Source organism: Stylophora pistillata, chromosome 14 (assembly GCF_964205215.1).
Source record: "Stylophora pistillata chromosome 14, jaStyPist1.2, whole genome shotgun sequence".
Classification (NCBI taxonomy): domain Eukaryota; kingdom Metazoa; phylum Cnidaria; class Anthozoa; order Scleractinia; family Pocilloporidae; genus Stylophora; species Stylophora pistillata.
Window position 1 is genome coordinate 7,647,752 of NC_142532.1, and position 19,627 is coordinate 7,667,378.

Below are 19,627 nucleotides of genomic sequence, written 5' to 3' on the forward strand. Positions count from 1 at the left end.
ATTTTATATTATATGCACGACTGTTGAATTCATGGACAGATGGTTCACAATAATTAATTAACAAAATTAATATTTTTATGAAACATATCAGTGGACCAGAATATTTGAATCCTTGAATCTGATTGGCTAATCAAGGCCTGGTAGATGGTCAAGCTTTTTACAATGTGTAGTGCACTCTAGAATTTTTTGGGCCCCCATTCATGGAAAAGCAGAAAATATAAGTTATTCACCATTCTAGGACAGACTGAAGTGTGCTTGTACCCGATAACTTGGGCACAGTTTTTCCTGTGCAGACCAACCCACCCCACACATTTAAGTACCTCCAAAAATTCCCCATTGACAGGCCTCAGGGTTTGTCCTTCAGGTCGGGGAGCATTTGGATCAGGTTTAGTTGCTGCAGAACAATAAATTTAAAAGCAAAATAAACATGATTAGTACACTTTACATACTTAAACAGTGGATAGCGCTGGAGGTGTATTCTGGTTGGCTACTCAAACTTTGAAAATCCTTTGCTATTCACCTCCAGGCAACTTGCCCTGGATCTTTGCTTCAGAATATTGTAATTGTTGCAGGAACAACTGTGTCAAAATCATTTTTTGCGCTATATTATCTCACTGTTTTAGTGTGAGCAAAAGTATCTCTAAATGTAAGCTGAGAGTGAAATAAAAGATTAATATAAAAGGTGCAACCAACATTTCCCTCAAATAAATCATGATCATTTTTGCCCAATAGTCCATTTTACAGTTGTGTGCTTAGTTGTCAAGCCTTTGAATGGGAGTGAGGCTGAGGGTGACCTTTTTATGATACAAACCTTGCTGCCTTTCAAATGTAAATCACTAGTGGTACTCAACCTCTAGTAATATGAAACTGGTCACTGTCAGAACTGGAGATTATGTTCGGAATTATTCGCTGTCACACCTACTGTTTAGCCCTCAACCATCTTATTATTCTAGGCAAATATTTTTTATATGTTAATGCTTTAAATACCATAAATTGCCGTTTCGATGATTTCGTCTCACTTGTGCGCGACAAAATTTATCTAGAAAAATATATTGCTGTCACTTGTAATAACGAGAAGGAGTTCAGGAACAAATGGAAATTTTTTCTGTAGTTACTCGACAATTAACATGCAAACAATAATGTGGTAAATAGATCAACTGTAATTAAATTTGACTAGTGTAACTGTATTGTTATATATGTATTGTAAGTAGTGTAAGTTAATGTAGTTTAAACATGGTGTAAAAAGTAATTATAGTGTAAGTACTTGTGTAAGTGTAATAAACAATGCTGTATTAAAAAAAAAAAAAAAATAGAAAAAAAAAATGCAAATCACTTTGTTATCATGCTAACTAGATACAGGTCTCTATCATGACAAGGTCACCTTCAGCCTCACTTCAAATCAAAGGCTTGGCAACTAAGTACACAACAGTAAAATGGCCTATTAATCAAAACCACATGATCATATAGGTACCTAGATTTATAATAAAAGGTTTCCTCTACAACTAGGGAAGGGATGGCGAGATATGAGACACAAACTCTCATGTGGTCACCTTCTAAAAGCTCATCATCCTCTTCTTTGTAAAACTGTTCCAATGGCTTTCTTTTAGGCCTCTGTGAAATTTAGAAAAGCACAAGTCATGTAAAATTACAAAAAAAATAAGATGATGTATTAAACAACAACAAAAATTTCTGATACAGTTCCCACCTTAAAGTTTAGTCAATAAATCTGTAGGGCAATGCAAGTTTAGTAGCCTATTTGCAGAACAGCAAAAATGCAAGTATGCACATGTAATCCATGTACAGTTGCCGCACACATATTTTCATCACATTTCACTGTACCTTCAGTGTGTTGAGAAGTTGTTGAATTTTTGATGATACTCTACTACTTGACACTACAGAAGAGAGAAGTAAATAACTCACCATTAGTTTTTTTACTGACTGATTTAACCATAAGTAGAGCGCATAAAGAGAGTATTTAACTTTATTACATGACTCCGGAAGTCAGAGGGCCAATAACTAAAATCAACCAATCAAAATGCTCTATTGCCAGTCAATATTCTCTCAGTATTGGACCGGGCACTGTCCCGAATGGTCCCGAATGATACCGCACTTGTGTCTCTTTGAACTTCAGTCGTGTAATAAATCTCTTATTAACCAAGCTTGCTCGGGACCGTACTGGAAGAATATCAGCCCTCGGTCTTTTCTGTACGGACCTTGCTGCGCTTGGTCTGTACTGTCAAGACCTCAGGCCGATATTCTCCCAGTATGGCCCTTGCACTTGGTTAAAATAAGATATATCTCCTGACTCTCAACAGTCTGCAGTTACTGATACTCACATATACCTGTATTGTTCATGTGCAAATGTCCAACCTAAACCCTTTGATCCTAAGGAGTGACTATCACCTTACAATATCTCCTTACAATATCACCCTGAATCAAACAACAGCGTCATGAAAATATAGGAAACGATCACTGACTAATGTAGTTCTTGATTTTGAAATTCTCCATGTCAGCACTAAAGGAAATGTTTAGAGAGCAGCCAAAATGCAATACACAATTGAAAGCAATCACCTGAACCAATTTTAGCAAAGTTTAACATCACAAAGTCATTGGGTACTCAAAATGACAAAAAGAAAATGACTGTATACATTGTACATTATTTCAAATAGTTTCGTAGCAGATCAGTTGAGAGAATGGTACACATTTCTTTACCAATCATACAATGCAGTGAAGAAAACCAATACTATTATGATGAATTCTTTGATGATCATTTGAAAATATTTTTTTAACCCTTTCCATTCTAATTCCCCTTACTGTCTGCCATACAACTCTTACAATGTTACTTTGGAGAATTGGATATTGCATCAGCTAATAATTCCCTCCTTGATATTTTTCTTTATTCTCACCACTTCTCTGCTTAATATTGTATTGATGCTGTGAGGAGAAATTCTGTCTTGGTGATGATCACTCATGCGAGTAAACGGGTTACTTAATGAATCTCACCTGACACCTGTCCATCATCCTCTATTGTCCTCACAGATGACATATGCATCACTCGACTTCCTTTTGTATCAAATGGACCCTGTCTTGTCAAGTCTGGGGGAGGGGTTACAGGGGGAAAACTGCTTGTGCTGTGGCGGTGTTGAATGTACATGTCAGAGGGAGGGGAAGGGAATTCCTCAGAGCCTGCTCGAGGGATAGAGGTGCGAGAACTGACCGAACCAGGCGGTGTGTACTCATTTGGAGCCTGGTTTCCTATTGAGTCTTGAGAGGATACAGAACCTAAAATTTAAGTAAAGGAAAAATCAACAAGGTTACTGGTTAAAACAAATTAATTAAATTAGCAACATGCCAAATTGGGAATCATACTTGCTGGTTAATTGAAACTTTCCAGCAGAGCATTAAAAAGCATTCTTATAAGGACAACCAAGCCAAACCCCCAGTCTCTCTGACAGGAAGCAACATGTATTTTAACAGAAAAGGTAAAGCCTGCTTACAAGCCAAGTGGCCCATCAGGCCAGCGCTTAACTCTGGTTTCCTTACCATGAAGTGACTAGGAGTATTTCTACTCCCCCCCCCCCAATGGAATGCGAGTCCATCGCAGAGTTACCCCAGCATTAAATTTGCTGGTACCCATTCAACTCTTCTGAATGAAGAGACATACTATGAGAGGAAAGTGTCTTGCCCAAGAACACAACATATTGTCCCCAGCCAGGACTCAAATCCAGACCACTGGAGTCAAGTGCACTAACCATGCGGCTACTGTGCCTAAATTTTAACAGATTATCATAACTATATCATACTGGGTGAAGAAGGACTTGAAAGTGCTCAAGACTGCTCAAGAACCCACCACAATACAACCTAGAATAAAACCTCTTTAACTTAAGTCCATTGCACTCAGCTTCATCTCCTTACATATTTCTCTTTCAAATGAACAATAACAACAATTAATAGCTAGCAGAGTTCAACATTTTCATGAAGTGCACGTGGAAACAGTGAAAAAAACCCCGTAATTAAATTTTTTTTAAATTCTATCAGCTGTTTGTTTTTAAATATTAGCTGCTGAAAATTCCAGCTGCCATTCATTTTCTTGTATATAATCATTTATGAGAATTTTGTGTTAGATCAAGATAACAACTTCTACCTGATAAGTTTGAGTATTGTCATTACCTGTTTGCTGGATAATGCAGGGCTCGACCTACCGGTAGCCCACTAGCCACACACTAGTAGAAATTCAGTTTTGGCTAGTGGTTTTCGATTTCCACTAGTCAGTTTGGCTAGCAAACAAACTGAAATTGCCGTAACATCTAAGATGTCACTAGCCACTTGGCTAGTAAGTTGAAAAGTTAGTGTCAAGCCCTGATAATGTGTGGATAGTAAAGGAAAAGTTACATGTTAATCACTTCTGGTAGCCCAAGCCATCTACTCTGGTGACCAACATGCAAACTACATGTTAAAGGCCCTCATCTCTTGCATCAGTTTAACCTATGTACAAATGTACCTCTTAGAAGCTGTGGTTGTGTGCCATTCTCCATAGGTTTTCGTCTCATAAGTGACTGTCTTTTAAATGGTGCAGGCATCTCATCTTGTGTATTGAGCCTTTTTGCTAGGGCCACCTGCAGGGCCTCTGACCTTTGCACTATGATGACAATGAAATATGTGTTATATTTTGAAACATCTTGAAAGAATCACCATGTCACAAAGCTTCAACTTTGACACAAAAAGCATATTAAATCTGGAACCGCTTTTTAGTTCATTAAGTGTATAGAGCTCCAAGCTCAACCATTTTGAAATCTAAAATCATAACATGGTCACCATAAATAAAATCTTAGTCACTAGAAGTTACTCAAGGGAAAATTACATTTTGCCCAATATTACATTTTGTTTTAAAAAAATGTTGATCTTGCCTTAATTTTGGAAGAAATATATTTACATTAAAATGTTATATCTTATTGCCAGACTATCAAAACATACAGTCATGCAGGCTCTTAAATTCACAACTTGAGAAGCAAATTTATTTCAAAATTCAATGCCAAACGTTTTTTTATCCTACTTGCCATGGCGACCAAATCAATCCCAGCTTAGAGCCATGATATATAAATAATAATAGATAATGTATATTTGAATTGATTATTGGCATGAGAAATTTACAATTTTTCAGATAACTTAAAAATAATTTTTTGTAAAATATCAATAGTGAAATTCATACAAGTAACAAAATAAACAAGCACTCTACATCCAACAAACTTAAATGAATAAAATTGCAAAGATAATAACCAAAATTCTAAAAGTTTAGATCTACTGCAAAACACAAAATCTTTCCAACCACATCTGAGTACCTTAACATATCATTTCATTGCAAATCTCAATATCAAATCTCACTTGCATGCAAATACAACATCATACATGCACCAACAAAGATTAAGCTCTGACTAAGTGAACAATAGCATAAGTTGTCCTTAATAGAGAGCTTGACACATCACAATGATAATTGACAAAAACATCACAATTATGATCTCAAAAGAATATTCACAAAACATCAAAATATAACTTTGCAACACAGGGAACACATTTGGATCAGCTTGATACTTAAAGCTAAATAATGATAAAGATGACAGAGTGAATCGAATACATGTATATACTAACACAACAGATCGTTGTTGTTCAGGCCTTCTTTCTTGTCAACTTCATGTTGAATTAGCTGTGCCTGGTCGGGATGCACATTTCCCATGTTCTTATGACATATAACATAACTTACCCGCGCTGTAGTGATCGTTCATGTTTGGACTGCTTGGTGAAGCAACATTTGAATCTATAATAAGACAATAAATTTTTTGAATTTCAGTTGAAACCACAAAGAGATAAAGTATAAAATATGGCAAAACTGTATATTGAAGTCTGTGGACTACAAGAGGGATATATTAACAACCGAATACAATGTAGAATAACTAGATTAGTTTTCAGTTCTGTGTCAAAACTGAAATCTGCAAATGAAACTCCAAACATGGTGACATCTGGGTTCTAACCTTTTAAAATAAAAACCTGGAAAAAGTTTCTTACTTAGACCATCCACTGTCTATGTTTCCAAGCGCAAAAAAACAACATCTTTCTCCAATATTGATCCTCAATTGTTTAAAGAAATATTGTTTTATGAGCATTCACTGGAGCAATACCAAGTAAAGCTATCTTTCCTATGATTGGGCAAAGTGGTCTTCAACAATATCAAAGCCACATTAATTCAAAGATCAGTTTATTTGGTGAGACCACTGGTTGAGAACAACATCTTTGATTCCATGACTGTCATTCGATACTAAATCCCTGTTTGATGGTACATCCATGAATCAAGCTTGCCCCAGTCTTGTAAAGACTTGTGTATCAGTTCTTAAGAGTAAGTAGATTTAGAATTTTAAAAATAGCGTGGTATGGTGGTGCTTCTATCAAATATTGTTCACACATCCAAAGTTTCCTGTTAAATCTTTCTGCAACTTTAAGTATCTATTTCAAGTCACACAGTTCATAATTTATTCAAAAACTCTTTGATACTTTTTTGTTTTTTTACATTCTATACTAATGACAGTGGGGCAGTACATCCTTCTAGGTTAAGGGGGGAAATAAGGACTGTGAAAAAAGCAACAGAAAACTTTCTGTGGAAGAATAGACAAGAATTTCATTTGTTCCAACAACAACTAAATCGTCATATCAAATGTGCATGTATTCAGGGAGAGAGGTAGCAAAAAGATCAGTGATCTAAACTATGCACCAAGGGGTTTGGGTCCAAATCATGGTCAGACCCTTAATTCTTGAGCAAGAAACATGTAAATCATTACTCATTACAAACAGTGTTCTGCTTTTGTCCCCCTGACAAGTAGAAAAACTTTAGCATCTATATCTGCAGTGATAGTTGCTAATTTGATAATCTATACTTGAAAGTCTTGCAAAAAGCTGTTAGTAATGGTTTACTGCTTAACATTATTTTGTGGACTTAACTTAAGTGAAAACAATATTTGTATTAAGTATTCTGTGATACATGCATCACAAACAATATCCTTTTCGGCTTATCCATAGAATTTGAAAAAATTTGGCATTTTGGCGGGAAAACTGTGATGGCTGAGTCCAAGGTTGACCGTTACCATTTTAGCTGCTTAAAATTCTCCTTGAGTTTTTTTTTTTTTTTTTTTCTTCGGATTATTAAAATTCATTTCTGGCAACTTTGGGTGATTTTAGGTTGCCAAATGGGACTTTGAAAGAAGTTGAACTTGGAGCCATACTTTGAGCACCCCTTTTCATCCTGATGGGGTAAGAATAAGTACCAGTGAACTGTCTAGGAAATGTAATGAACTTCTAAAGGGTTATAGCAGTGAACTACCATCCTATCCACGGGAAGTACCGTGTAGCAAAAGTATTTCTAGTTGCTTCATGATATAGACCCTTTAATAAATAACAGGCACGACAATTATCATTTTACATGTATGTAAATAGGCCTTTTTAGCCTAAATTTTAAGTGAAATTCTATTCATTTTTCACAAGTTGACAAGGCCTGAACGGCCCATAAAAAATAACAATTAGACCTCCTGTACATGAAATAAGTCAGTACTGACCAAAATAACTTTTAGTTGTAAAGGCCAACAAGCCTTGAGGGGGTCTCTTTGTTACCTTAAATATTAAAGTATCAGATTTTGCCAGAGATTTTTTCAACGAGCCATGAAAAGAGGTGCATGTAGCTGGTGCAAAACAATTAAGTGCCAAATTAAGGGCACAAGCATTGATTCTGCTTTCATCTATTCTCCTAGCTTTCACTATGTGTTTTCATTCCAGTTTTAATTAATTCATCTTTTTGGGGCTCATACAGAGTTAAAGCACAGGTCAAAATTCATTTCACATCCAGACTGTTATTTTCCTGTTTTGTCTACTCCAAGTAAAAGAAGCTTCATTTAAGCAAGTAGCTGGTGAATAAATATATCTTATTAGACATTTTGTAACGTAGTATCGCCGAGTATTTTTACGAGTTGTGTCATCCGTAGGGCGAGTCAAATTACATATAACGAGTAAAAATACTCAGCGATACTACACAACAAAACATCTAATAAGTTAATTATTATCCAACACGCCAAACTGTTGTTTCAGCGGGCAAATTTCGCAGATATTTATTTACTGGGAGTATGTGACAGAAGTTTGCGAAGCGGAACGGAATTGGGGCGTTGTTGTGCTGCTGTTTCTATTTTCTTCATCAAATGAAGAAATTTTCTGGTCGTCAAGCTTTTTTTCTTTGTTCGATTCATCAAATGAACTTAGATCTATATTTGCCAGCCATTCTGACTCTTCGTCACCAGAAATATGATTCAAATTGTCCGCCACTTTTTTTTTTCGAAACTACAGCCAATTCTTCGCTTGCACGATGCGAGAAAACCTGTTTAACTGGTACTACAATAGACGAGTACAAATACCACGTGATATTTGTACTCGTCTATGGCGTTATTCGTACTCATCTAGGTGTAGTTGGATAATAAAGCTGGCTACTACATGTAATGCCTCTGGAGAACACTGCATCTTTTGGTTCATTCTTGGAAAATTTACTCACTGCACATTCTTATAAACATACATGTATACCTCTTGATAGGTAAGGATCAAGGAGTTTGGCTCTTTTCTTTTCATAGCCCTTCTGAGTTATGTCACCTACAAAGAAACACAACCATATGTTACAAAATGTAGAAGAATATTCTATGCTGCAGGCAGCCACCATCTGAAAAACAGCTTTAGATGAAGTAAGGTACGTAGGATGCAGGCGACATGACAACTACCCATCTTTAATGACTAAGCTGAATTCTAACCTTATGTTTGCACTGATTATTACCCAATGGCTTTGTTGTTTACTGCTACATGTAGTTTGTGTAATTTCACATTTCCTTTCACATTAGAGTGGTAAATTTTGCCAGCACATGTATTCAACTCTTCCACCCCCTGGAGTGACCAAAGAAGAATTTCCCATACAAAAAAAATCAATCTGTTTTATATTAAAAGGGTTAAGAAATAAAGAAAAATATCAAGTAGAGAATGTTTGATTCAAGAACAAATTCTTGTGACAAAAGTTATGAAATGTATAGCAGACAGTGCAGAGAATTTGACATTTTGATCTTGGAAGTAAGAGGGTTTAGTGCCAAGAGCTTGCATCAGACTGAATCCACCTGGTTACACTAAACACCTCACTAAAACCACTCTGGAGAATAAAAATTTCAAGGTTGATTGCCTTAAAGATAAGCTAAACTTTAAACAGTTTTGTAGGCATTAATAACAACATGCACCTTAGTGACAAATAATGTAAAGAGAAAAAAGTAATTTTGTCATCTTGTTCGGTTGCACTGATTGTAATAGAAGTGAAATAAAATGCATATCAGGGAACTGAAACGAAATGTAAATTTTATGCATTGTGCATCCAAATCGGTGTTTAATCTAAGCAAAGCAATTGAAATGTATTCCAACGAATGACAATGAAGTATTTAAACGTCCCATCACTTGAAAGTTGCTCTTGACTGACGAAGCAGTTTCCACTAAATCTAGGCTAGGAAAAGTCAAAGGCAACAATATGAAGTTTCTGTGATATGACTAGTGTGCACAAGGTCGTGTCCAAGGTGTCTCTAAATGTAAACTCAAATACCGTAGCCATCTTCATATTCAAATTAACTCGCAATTACCATATTCAATTATCAACATTCGACTACGAAAGACCGAAGAAAATTCACGAATCGTTCCAAAATATCGATCCTTCAAACGGAAAATGCAAGAGTACATTCCAGATCATCACAAATAAACAAAAACAACCTCGCGTACACACAAATATTGACATAAACAACAAAAGATAGTCACATTCAAATGATTGATTCTTGGCGTCTCGACCATTTTATGTAGCTAAACTGCTTTATCATAGATAATATTTAACACTGCAAGCTTGTCATGTTTTCGCATGGCTCCGACTAATTTTTAAGAATCTTTCGCAACCCGTTTTAAAACTAAAATTATGTCGACATTTTCAAGCTGTCAAAAACTTCTTCACCCTGTTCATTCAATTGGGTGCTACCTTGTGGCTAGAGCATTCTTTCAAAATGCCATTCATACAGAGGTCACAACATGAAGTAAGCTTATTGACGATTTTGAGTCAAAACATTGAAAAAGTCAGTAGAAATCTGCGAGAAATTAACTCATGTTGCCCGACAAAAATTTATTAACATCGCTTGATGGATTGTACTTTCGCAATAATAACTAATACTTTACTATGTGCATAGTTTCAAGATCATTACAGTTTATCTTTTTCCGATTTCATGAGTTTTTAAAACATGATGTTGACAAAGTCATCACCAAGTCGTGATCATACAGGAAAATACAGAGTGTAATCTCTTAATATATGCATGACTTCATATATTTTATTCCTGAGTTCAAACGCAACGAAATGTAGTGACATAATTCAAGGTATGCGAGGATTTCGCTATTACGAGCCCCGAAGGCATTTTACTCGAGTTTACACCACTTATAAATCAGGACAAGCCAAACAGCTTTAGAATTGCTGCTTTTCAATTAAGATCCCCCAAAATTTTCCGTAAATAAGACATCTGCACATTCACTTCCCTTCATTTCGTCTCTGGTCAGTTCAACTCACTCACCTTCGGCAAGCTCTGTATTCAGCTCGCGTAGTTTTTCAAGCACTTGTGGCGGTAAGGAAGATTCTGGCGGCTCTGTCATACTTGCTGGTCTTGATCGCAGTAAAGGTTCTGCCGAAAAAATGACAAAATTCAAGACATGAATTGGGCGAGGCGACAACTGCTATCAACTATGTTTACGTGCAGTACTCGCGATCAAGCGCAACTACACTCGAGTACCACGTGACAAATTTCCCTGGACTGCTACCCAGCGTGCAACGGGATCACTAGAAGAGACATCTTCCGCAAATATTTACTCTAATGGTTAATGATTATAAAATTCTTCTCATTTGGAATCTTCATTTAAAACACCTATAAGATTTTTTATTCTCTAAGGAATGTATGGTAACATGCTTCTGATTTTTATCGATCCGTGGTCGTGGAGAGATTGCGTGACATTTTCACTTTTGATTGTCACGCACTCCGCTCTCCGTTTTTAAAAGGTTCTATCTCAGTCAGTTTCTTTTTCGCGATTAAGTTAATTTAAGGAATAATTTCCAGGTAAAAATACATGTCTGAAAATCCGACACTGCAATGCAGAGCTGTTGATAAAACCACTTTAGATCAAATGTGAGAATTTTAATATGTTATTCAAAATATGTTATTTTAATCAACGAAAAAGGCCCCAATGCAGGCGTATCAATAATCATTTCGCACCCAAGTATTTTCTCCATAAATTTTTTTTGCGGGGTTTTTATTTCTTAACGCATTGTTTCCGTTTAAATAAGTCTGTTTCTTCTGTCCTCTATGATATTTTCTTGATGTAGCAGGATGTCTCCGTCAAAAAGTGCGACTGATACAGGTAACAGGTGCAATCATAATTAACATATGAAATAAAATTGAGCCAAAAAATATCAACGTTATTGAAACATCCTCGAAACATCCAGCGGTATATATACAACTCGAAGAGGCTTCACGCACACTCCGGAACAAAATTGTTTGTTTAAGTTCTTGAATTCAAGTCCTTCTTATTCCCCGTTAGATTAATTCGCTGAAGTCAGATCAATGGTACTTGGAATAAATATTTAAAACCATCGTGGTTTGTTTTCATCAATAACCCCTGCTACCTTGCAAATATAATTCCTTTTAATCCCGACGTTAACTCGATGAAATGAAATTTCCTATCATACGACATTTCATTTTGCAGCTGTTTACATTGACGCTATGAAGTCAATGTCATTTCAAAGTGAGCTAGTAGCTTCACACTAAATTGCACAGTCGTGTCAGTGTTCAAGATTCAATTTAAACTACGAATGAAGATCGTCTCTGTGGGGTGTCAGTTCTTTTCTTCTTCTCCCTTTTATTTTCCACTAAGAAAATAAATCACCTCACTTACCGTTGAAACGGATATTGCGGGGATACGACCATCGTTTATAAACGGCCATTTTCGCGGCCCGGCGCTGTTTTTCCTTATAAATAAACTGCTCTGACAAGATGACGAGGCGACGAAAGGAAAACCTGAATTGTTTTAAAAAGGCTTTTTTCTGGTATGACGTCACATAGCAATTGTTTAGACGTTATATAGACAACGTTTAAAAATTCCACGTGGAATGTTTATGGCGGAAACTAACTGGAGGCTAACTAATGTTCGCAAACATTGCTTAATCGGCTTTAAGGTTTTCTTTTCAGTTTTTTTTTTTTTCAGAATGATGTTTGCCTTATTTCAGATCATCTGGTTTTCTTTTACATGTTTTGGACAGTTCTGTCGATTGCTGTTCTAGACACAAATTTCTCTCAGACATTACCATAAATATTCATGTTTTCTGTAACAGCGAGATAATGGTCATTACTCCTTTTTCCCTTCCCCTTTAACAATATATACAAAAGCAGACGCACTCACGCAAAAGTCAAATGTCACAGGTTTCTCTCAGCTCGAAACTTCATCAAAGAGATCGAACAAAAAATGTTTTATACTATCGGTTGAACTCTTAGACTACGGTAAAGCCACCATTTGTACGCAAAACTGTTTCCTTAGAACTTATTTCAATACGCAATATATAATTCAATATATGCAGAGCTGATTTCTTAAATAGTTTTTAAACTCAATTCGTATAACCCCGGCGCGATCTTCCTTCTCCTAAAATTGATATATTAAAAAAATTCCGAACAGAAAAATGCTTTTTCTAAATGCGTTTTAGGCTGTGGAATGCGTTATCAATAGGTTAAGGTATCAGTGGCAAAAATATAAGCCGTGAGGCGTAAAAGTTGACAAATTTGAGAAGAAAATTAATCGTTAAAATGTTGCTGGTGACCACAATGGGAAGATGTTACTGTTAGCCGTAAATTAGCCAAAATTTTAACCGTTAAACCAATTGAGACCCTCTACCAAGAGAATATATTTGAACAGCACTCCAGGATATTTTGTCCAGCACCCGGACTGTTGTGTTTGTAAAGCTAGGTCGTTAGCTAAAGGCCAGGCCACTAAGCCCTTACTACTGCTGTCCTGTTCTTTGCGATCTACACGTGTTTCTTCGTTTGTGATTAAAGCCATTCAGAAACCCAATCTGTGTGGTTTTTCCCTCGTCCGAACGCAACACGGACAAACGAAGAAAATTACTAAAATACACGTAAAAGTCTGGAACAAAAGCAGAATATTTTAAATAATCAGTGTAATATCCGAGCTTTTACTTGATAATGATAAACAATTTTTGACTAATTTCTTAGTAAGATTTGCTCAAGTATTTCTGAACTCTGATTGAATTTCGTCTAGGCAGTTAGGCAGCTTGGATAATTAAGTTAGTTAGTCAATCTTATTTAGTGACCCACCATAAAGGCTAGCTATTTGCAGGTCAGCCAATGTTGTATTGATAATCTGAAAATTGAGTCGGAAAGTGTCAAGTGTACGACCATCAAGTCGTTGGCCCATACCACTAAAGAAAAAACTTAGAATAAAAATCTGAAATCAAGATAATAAGCCAAAGTCAAACTGGAGTGTTTTAAGAAAACTAAGCAATTTGAGAATTTATCGTTTTGATTGTACGTTTTGCCATATGATTCCCTTTCGTAGATTTCCCTTTTCGTAGATCTTAAAAGATGTTCTTTCCAGGTTAACATTTTATGATAAAATGTATTTATATGGTCTTAAATGAGTTTTACAGTCACTATCGTGAAATAAAGTTTGAATGCAACTTTTTGCTCTACCATGTCTTCCTTTCCCGGCGGTTTCAAGTAGATGAGTTCATTTCTAATCAATTGGTATATCGCCTTCACGTGAATGTAGGGCTGAGTTTTTTTTTTTTTTTTTTACTTTGTTTGAATAAGAGCTTTGAGTAACTCGAAAGAAGGAGTTGATGGACATGCATTCGAACCTTCAGAGGGAAGTATGTAAATAGAACCAAAGCTAAGAAAATTTAATTGCTTGTGGCATCGTTAAAACCACAATGGCTACAACGATCGCATTTGAAGGTCCTTTGATCTAACCTACAAAACCACTCAAAAGCATGATTGACAACAACTGCCATATGACGACAATGAGGAAACTTTAAAAATACTAAAAGAGCTCGTAAATTCATTTTTTCAATTGCTCAAAGGCTCAAATTATACGAAAGGAAAGCATGTGGATTTATGAAATGTACAGTCGAACCAATCATCAGCCGACCACCCTGAGATAAAAAGATGTATTCAAAGCACTAGATTGGAGGTGTTGCGTTTTAATCAACATACTCACCAGGCAACCAGCAGATTACAAAGAGGTAAGTGAAGGCGGCAGCTTATTAAGGACTGGTTCATTATTTATTGCCTGAGAGGGGGGGAGGGGTCGGGAGATCTTGAGGGGGATCACATGTTTTTCATCGGAAACATAGGGGGGGTCAGTCGTCGGTAACAGAGTATAAAGGAGGAGGGGGATTGTAAAAAATTGGCTGACAACGAGGGCGGATTATGAGAATACTATAGAACTTAAAAGGGAGATCGGGTAAATGTTATTGTGACAAAACCAAAATCCCCTGACTAAATGAGAGATATAAGATGGAGATAAAAAATGACCGGTTCTGATAACAATCAATAAAGTCCACAGTTGGCTAATGTGGTCATAGATGAGAGTGGAATAAACCGGGTTATCGTCGTAACATATTGAGTTTTTTTCTACGAAAACTAAGACGGAGACTGAGTTTTATAGAAATTGGTTGCTGTTATTTTGAAATTGGTTGTTGTTATATTTTTTTTTGTTTAAAAAAATAACAACAGTCAGAGGCAACCAATTTCTATAAAACTCATGACATCTCCTCACTACACTTTTTCCATTTTTTAGAGAGACTTTCTCTCAGTTTTTATTTATCTGCAATGAACGAGTTGTGCCTGCCGCTACCGCCAATAATGTTGCCGTGAGTGTGCTTTTTACATTGAACAATTGTCGTTAGATTTCTTTCCAACATTCAAAATGTAATTTTGTAGCTATCATATCGCTCAAAATTATCCAGAATCAATGTGACAGACACCATTGACAAGTTTCATCGTGTTTAGAACATCATTTACCCTAGCTCTCCAGCGTTTTTCTTAGTTACATCGAAGGTAAAACGGGGAAAATTTATTCTACTTTCGCCTTATTTCAGGATAAATGCTTTGTTAAACCCGAGGTATTTGTAATTTCTCCCAGGAGAGCATATCCGGACGCCTGGCTAAAGCCATGAGGTTAAAGCGCAACAATTCATCTGGATACAGTTTAGGATTTTCTGAACAATGTTATAGTCAACCAGCTGAAAAGTAAACCAGTGAAGTGCAAGTGATATGAGAAGACAGTTAATTTTTTGTATAGGATTTTCAAAACAATGTTATAGTAATATCAGCAGGAAAATAAAACCAGTGAAGTGCAAGCGGTATGGGAAGAAAATGCTACATTCAAATAAACAAATTACAAACCTGTTTCCTTTGACTGTATCCCGGATGCAGTAGACCCGTATACCGAATATCGAAAAAGCGTGCTAAAAATCCAGGCCATTGTGCTGGCTGTTGAACCCACCGCGACGTATGAAACCCACACAACAATTTTAGAGGACTTACAAAGAAAAACAAAGGATTTGTACAGCATTTATAGCTGGGGTGTTTGTATAGTCTACTGTTGTTAAACCGCGACAAGCACTTGCGTAAACCACCAGTAGAAGTTTTTGAAACAAGAGATTTGATTGGTTCGTCGGTTTTGCATGCTGTTACCAGTCCATGTCGAATATTTGACATGTTTATAAGATTGTTATTTACCCCGCATAGTCATTTACAATCATTGAGGGCATGATATTTAGGAGGTTGTCGGAAGGTTTTATTGACCACCGCCTTTTTTCAAAACTACAGGCGTGCAATGACAAAGGTTTCTATACTGATTTCCCGGGCAACTGTGTGAAACAAGTAAGTCTTTCGATCGAATTTATTTTCCGTCGCACGTCTCGTCTTTCCTAACCTGATCGTTTTAAGTCGAAGTTACAGAAATAGAGTTTGGTTCAAGCACGTTTACGAGCTAATTCGACCGATCGTAAAGGTTCACTTCTCTTACAGAGCAGGAGCGTGGTTGAGATGTTTTCAATGGAGGACTGGGTCACAATTGCGAATTTCCGCACGTATCAGTTGGAGAGAGGGTTGTACCGCTGTTCCTCTTCTCTCGTACATCGTTATCTCGGTAAATGGAGTATGTAGCAATAGAAAAGGTTTATTCCAAGTAACACAGCGGTCAAACGTCGCGCATGCGCGAGGGGACCAGTTCCGACCTGCCGCGTAAAATTCAAAGGAAAAAAACACTAGAAACAACCATTGTCTCGCAGAGTAGGCGAAAGAAAATTGAGACGCTCATGAAAATAAGTAAAGGGAAAGAAAAGCAGGAAAAGGAAAACTCGAGACTCTTCGAACACAAAGCTTTTTCAAGTACGAGTATCTTGTTGATTTACCATTCTGTTTTGAGCTCTAACAAAAAAAAGCTATACGCTTTTAAAACATTATGACGTATAAGCTTGTGTGGTTTCGGCGGTGGATCTAGGGGAGGGACCGGGGGTTTGCCCCCCTTCTTTTGGGTTAAAAAAATAAACGCAGAAAGAAGAAAATCCTTCAGATGTACACACACAAAATACCTTTCCCCCCCCCCCCCCTTCCACCCTTAGCTCAAGGTCTCGACCGCCATTGAGGTTTTTGTAACTCGTGTTCCATGTAAGTTCCCTTTTGGCAGCCTGAAAGCTTGTCACCCAGTCTTTACGACATGAACATATGTTCAGACGTTTGACCGTTGTGTTTCCCTTGACACGCCCCTAAAAAGGTTGATAACATTTATCCTGCGAAGCGTGAAATTATCTTCAGTGTGACCAAATGAAGAGGAGAGGACTGTGACGGAAGCTCTTGGTCCAGGCTTCGGGACATGTCAACTCTTCCAAAGTTTCTTTTTTTATAGCTATTCTCTCGAATTGGAGAGTCCCTGTGAAGAGTAACCTTGGAAAAGGCTCACGAGCCGCTGACGATGCTATATCGATACTGATAATCTCATCACACTTTAGGCACAAGCTAACACCTTGCCAGTCTTTCCTAAGAAATTTTTCAATTATTTTTATGATAAGTTCAGTGCTAATTCTTTATCACAAGAAATTGCTTTAATATGTTTTATGATAACCTCTGTGCCAATTTGTTTTCGTAATAATCTTATCTCTTTTATGAGTTAAGAGTATTTTTTTTACACTAATTTTCTAAGTAGGTAAATAATCAAGGCGGCTCATTGTAGGGAATCTTGCATTCTGTTTTAAGCTGTCATCAAACTGATTAAATTGGCTTATTCAATGTAATTAATGTGGAATTTGTATTAAAGATTAAAGTTTGTGAAGTGCAACTGATTGGACAGACGGCAAAATGAAATATGTTTGTTGTATACAATGAAAGGGACAATAAATTAAATTAACTTAATAAAGTATTATTATTACTAACAGTTTCTTATGGTTTCAGTTTCTTTGGGTCCGTGTTGAAGTTCTAGTCAAGTTAATTCTAAAGAGAATTCAATAGAAGGCAGCACGCATAATTCATAATTTGTCAAAGGATATAGCTTCTGTTGCCCTCAGATGTGTTAAGTAGCCTACACTTTGTTCAGTTGTAAGGTCCTAACCACACTGAAGCGCTTTCAGTCGTAAGACTGCTGCATTTCCATTTGATGCGTTTTCGTCCTCCGTCTACACTGGAACACCCAAAAATGCAAGTGAAAGTAACAGTATATGACTCATTTTTGGTCAATTTTTTCAATCTCATAGCTTTCAAATTATCACGTGGCAATACAGATCATGATTTTGATGACAGAAGGGTGCGAAATAGGTTGTCATCAGTGGCTTAACTGAGGGTTCACGAATCACCTTAGGAGAAGGCTAGCATTTAGTGCTCACGTGGTTATGCTTTGCTTTCACCCTTTCCCCCTGTGACATGAAAAGGGGCTAAATTTTCTATTAGCCTAGGGTCAGGACTTTGTTCCCGCATGTTTTCCTGTTCACTTATAACTTTCTGAAACATTCGCGGTCCCATAACTATTCCACTGGTGAGGTGTTCGTTTTCACATCTCTCTTCGGCAGAATTTCTTGTCGCTGATTTCAGTTGTTCATATCGATATTTACTACAGCTCTTCTTCGCAGTCAAAAGGTGTTGCCGTTGCAATCTGTGCTTTTCTTTCAATTCCAGGGCCAACTTGAAAATCTGGGATTTAAAGTCCGCAAACATTTGTCTTATCTCTGTAGACAGCAGGTATACTTGTGTGTTGTCTGGAATGCAAAGGAAAGAACGAAATATGTTTTAAACCCGGCAGAGTACGACCGTAACCATTGGTATCTAAAACTCCCGTCAAAGCTCTTCTTGTACCTAATATCCACACACATGGAACATTCGTTCTGTCGCCCTCGTCACAGCCAGATAGTGGGATGACTGGTAAGGGAACACTGCTTATTTCATTATTATGTTCTTGTTAAACCGCTAAATTGTCTTTTCGCAATTGATCTTTTCAGGTTTTGTTAATCAGTACTGTGGGCGGATCCAGGAGATTTTGATAGGAGGGGATCCAAACTTTGAATCAGAAAACATATATATATATATTTTTTTTTTCGCTAAGTAAGCTAAGAAATATTTCGCGAAGAGTAAATTTTAAATACTTTAAGTTAAATTTCAAATACCTCATGTTAAATTTCAAATACTTCAAGTTTATTAGTATTTTGTTCTTGTCATTGCAAGAATTGTGTAGTCTGACGTGTAACAAAATAGCCCACAAGTTTGAAAGAGGCCAGAGAAATGTGCCAGGGTAATTATTGCCTGGTGAAAGTTGCAAGATGGTTAGTTACCTTGAGGTCGTATTCTCGATCTTTTTCGCACACGATAGATGATTTCCCATATTACACCTAACAGAATACCGACGCCCAGAGCCCCTGAGAGGATCATCAGGTTTTGCCTGAATAACTGGTTACTGCTGTCAAACACACCTGTGGAACGTTCCACCTCTAATGGTTCAGGAGACTCCTGAAAAAGAGTAAAAACACAAAGTGTTTGAGTCTGGAAGGAGAAAACAGATGTATTGCAGTCTTTATGAAAAATACACACGAGTATAGGTATCTAACAGTTTATTAAATTAAATATATTAACAAAGTTGAAATGGTAAATTGGCCACCTGTTACGATTATAAAAGCTGACGTTTCGAGCGTTAGCCCTTCGTCGGAGCGAATAGAGGAATTGTGGGTTGTGTGTGGTTTTGAAGGCGGAAAAGGAGCTACGTGATTGGTGGGAACATGGCAGCGAGAAAAACACGAATGAATTAGTGGAATGAAAAGCGTTCGTTACCCCCACCGATGCAGCCCCAAACAGTTTCTTTAGAAACTATCAGCCTTTATTCAGATTATCAAATTGCCGACAAATTTAGACAAAATTATTTTCAGAATATAATAGAATGTGGCGATACAGAGAGCGGCTTTTCCACCTGGATAGGACTGTAATCCATTGAATGTTGTCGCGAT

General features: G+C 36.9%; 2 protein-coding genes and 1 long non-coding RNA gene across 9 annotated transcripts in view; 1 reads left to right on the top strand and 2 right to left on the bottom strand.

Moving 5' to 3' along the window:
- The window catches only part of LOC111329505 (disco-interacting protein 2 homolog C), a 38,519-nt gene extending 22,805 nt beyond the window's left edge, over positions 1-15,714 (bottom strand). The window contains exons 1-9 of one of the 3 annotated variants that reach the window (XM_088746051.1): positions 15,546-15,714; positions 10,653-10,760; positions 8,608-8,673; positions 5,759-5,812; positions 4,502-4,639; positions 3,004-3,282; positions 1,840-1,892; positions 1,551-1,611; positions 321-394 (exon numbers count right to left, since the gene is read on the bottom strand). In XM_088746051.1, the coding sequence (XP_088602177.1) occupies positions 321-394; positions 1,551-1,611; positions 1,840-1,892; positions 3,004-3,282; positions 4,502-4,639; positions 5,759-5,812; positions 8,608-8,673; positions 10,653-10,760; positions 15,546-15,714 (1,002 nt within the window). The other 2 variants (XM_088746053.1, XM_088746054.1) reach the window with 2 other exon arrangements.
- On the top strand, positions 6,245-18,963 carry LOC111329508 (uncharacterized). 5 transcript variants are annotated; one of them, XR_015995679.1, is made up of 8 exons: positions 6,245-6,388; positions 7,225-7,296; positions 8,655-8,767; positions 14,219-14,380; positions 15,283-16,025; positions 16,173-16,293; positions 18,312-18,554; positions 18,632-18,963. It is a non-coding gene; the product is annotated as an uncharacterized LOC111329508 (long non-coding RNA). The 5 variants fall into 5 exon arrangements; XR_015995681.1 differs by having other exon boundaries at positions 15,972-16,025; XR_015995680.1 differs by having other exon boundaries at positions 8,655-8,762; positions 15,239-16,025.
- The window catches only part of LOC111329506 (uncharacterized), a 50,630-nt gene continuing 48,106 nt past the window's right edge, over positions 17,104-19,627 (bottom strand). The window contains exons 44-45 of the mRNA XM_088746050.1: positions 18,962-19,136; positions 17,104-18,391 (exon numbers count right to left, since the gene is read on the bottom strand). Of these exons, the coding sequence (XP_088602176.1) occupies positions 18,027-18,391; positions 18,962-19,136 (540 nt within the window). The 3' untranslated portion in view covers positions 17,104-18,026. The remainder of the gene's footprint in view (positions 18,392-18,961; positions 19,137-19,627) is intronic.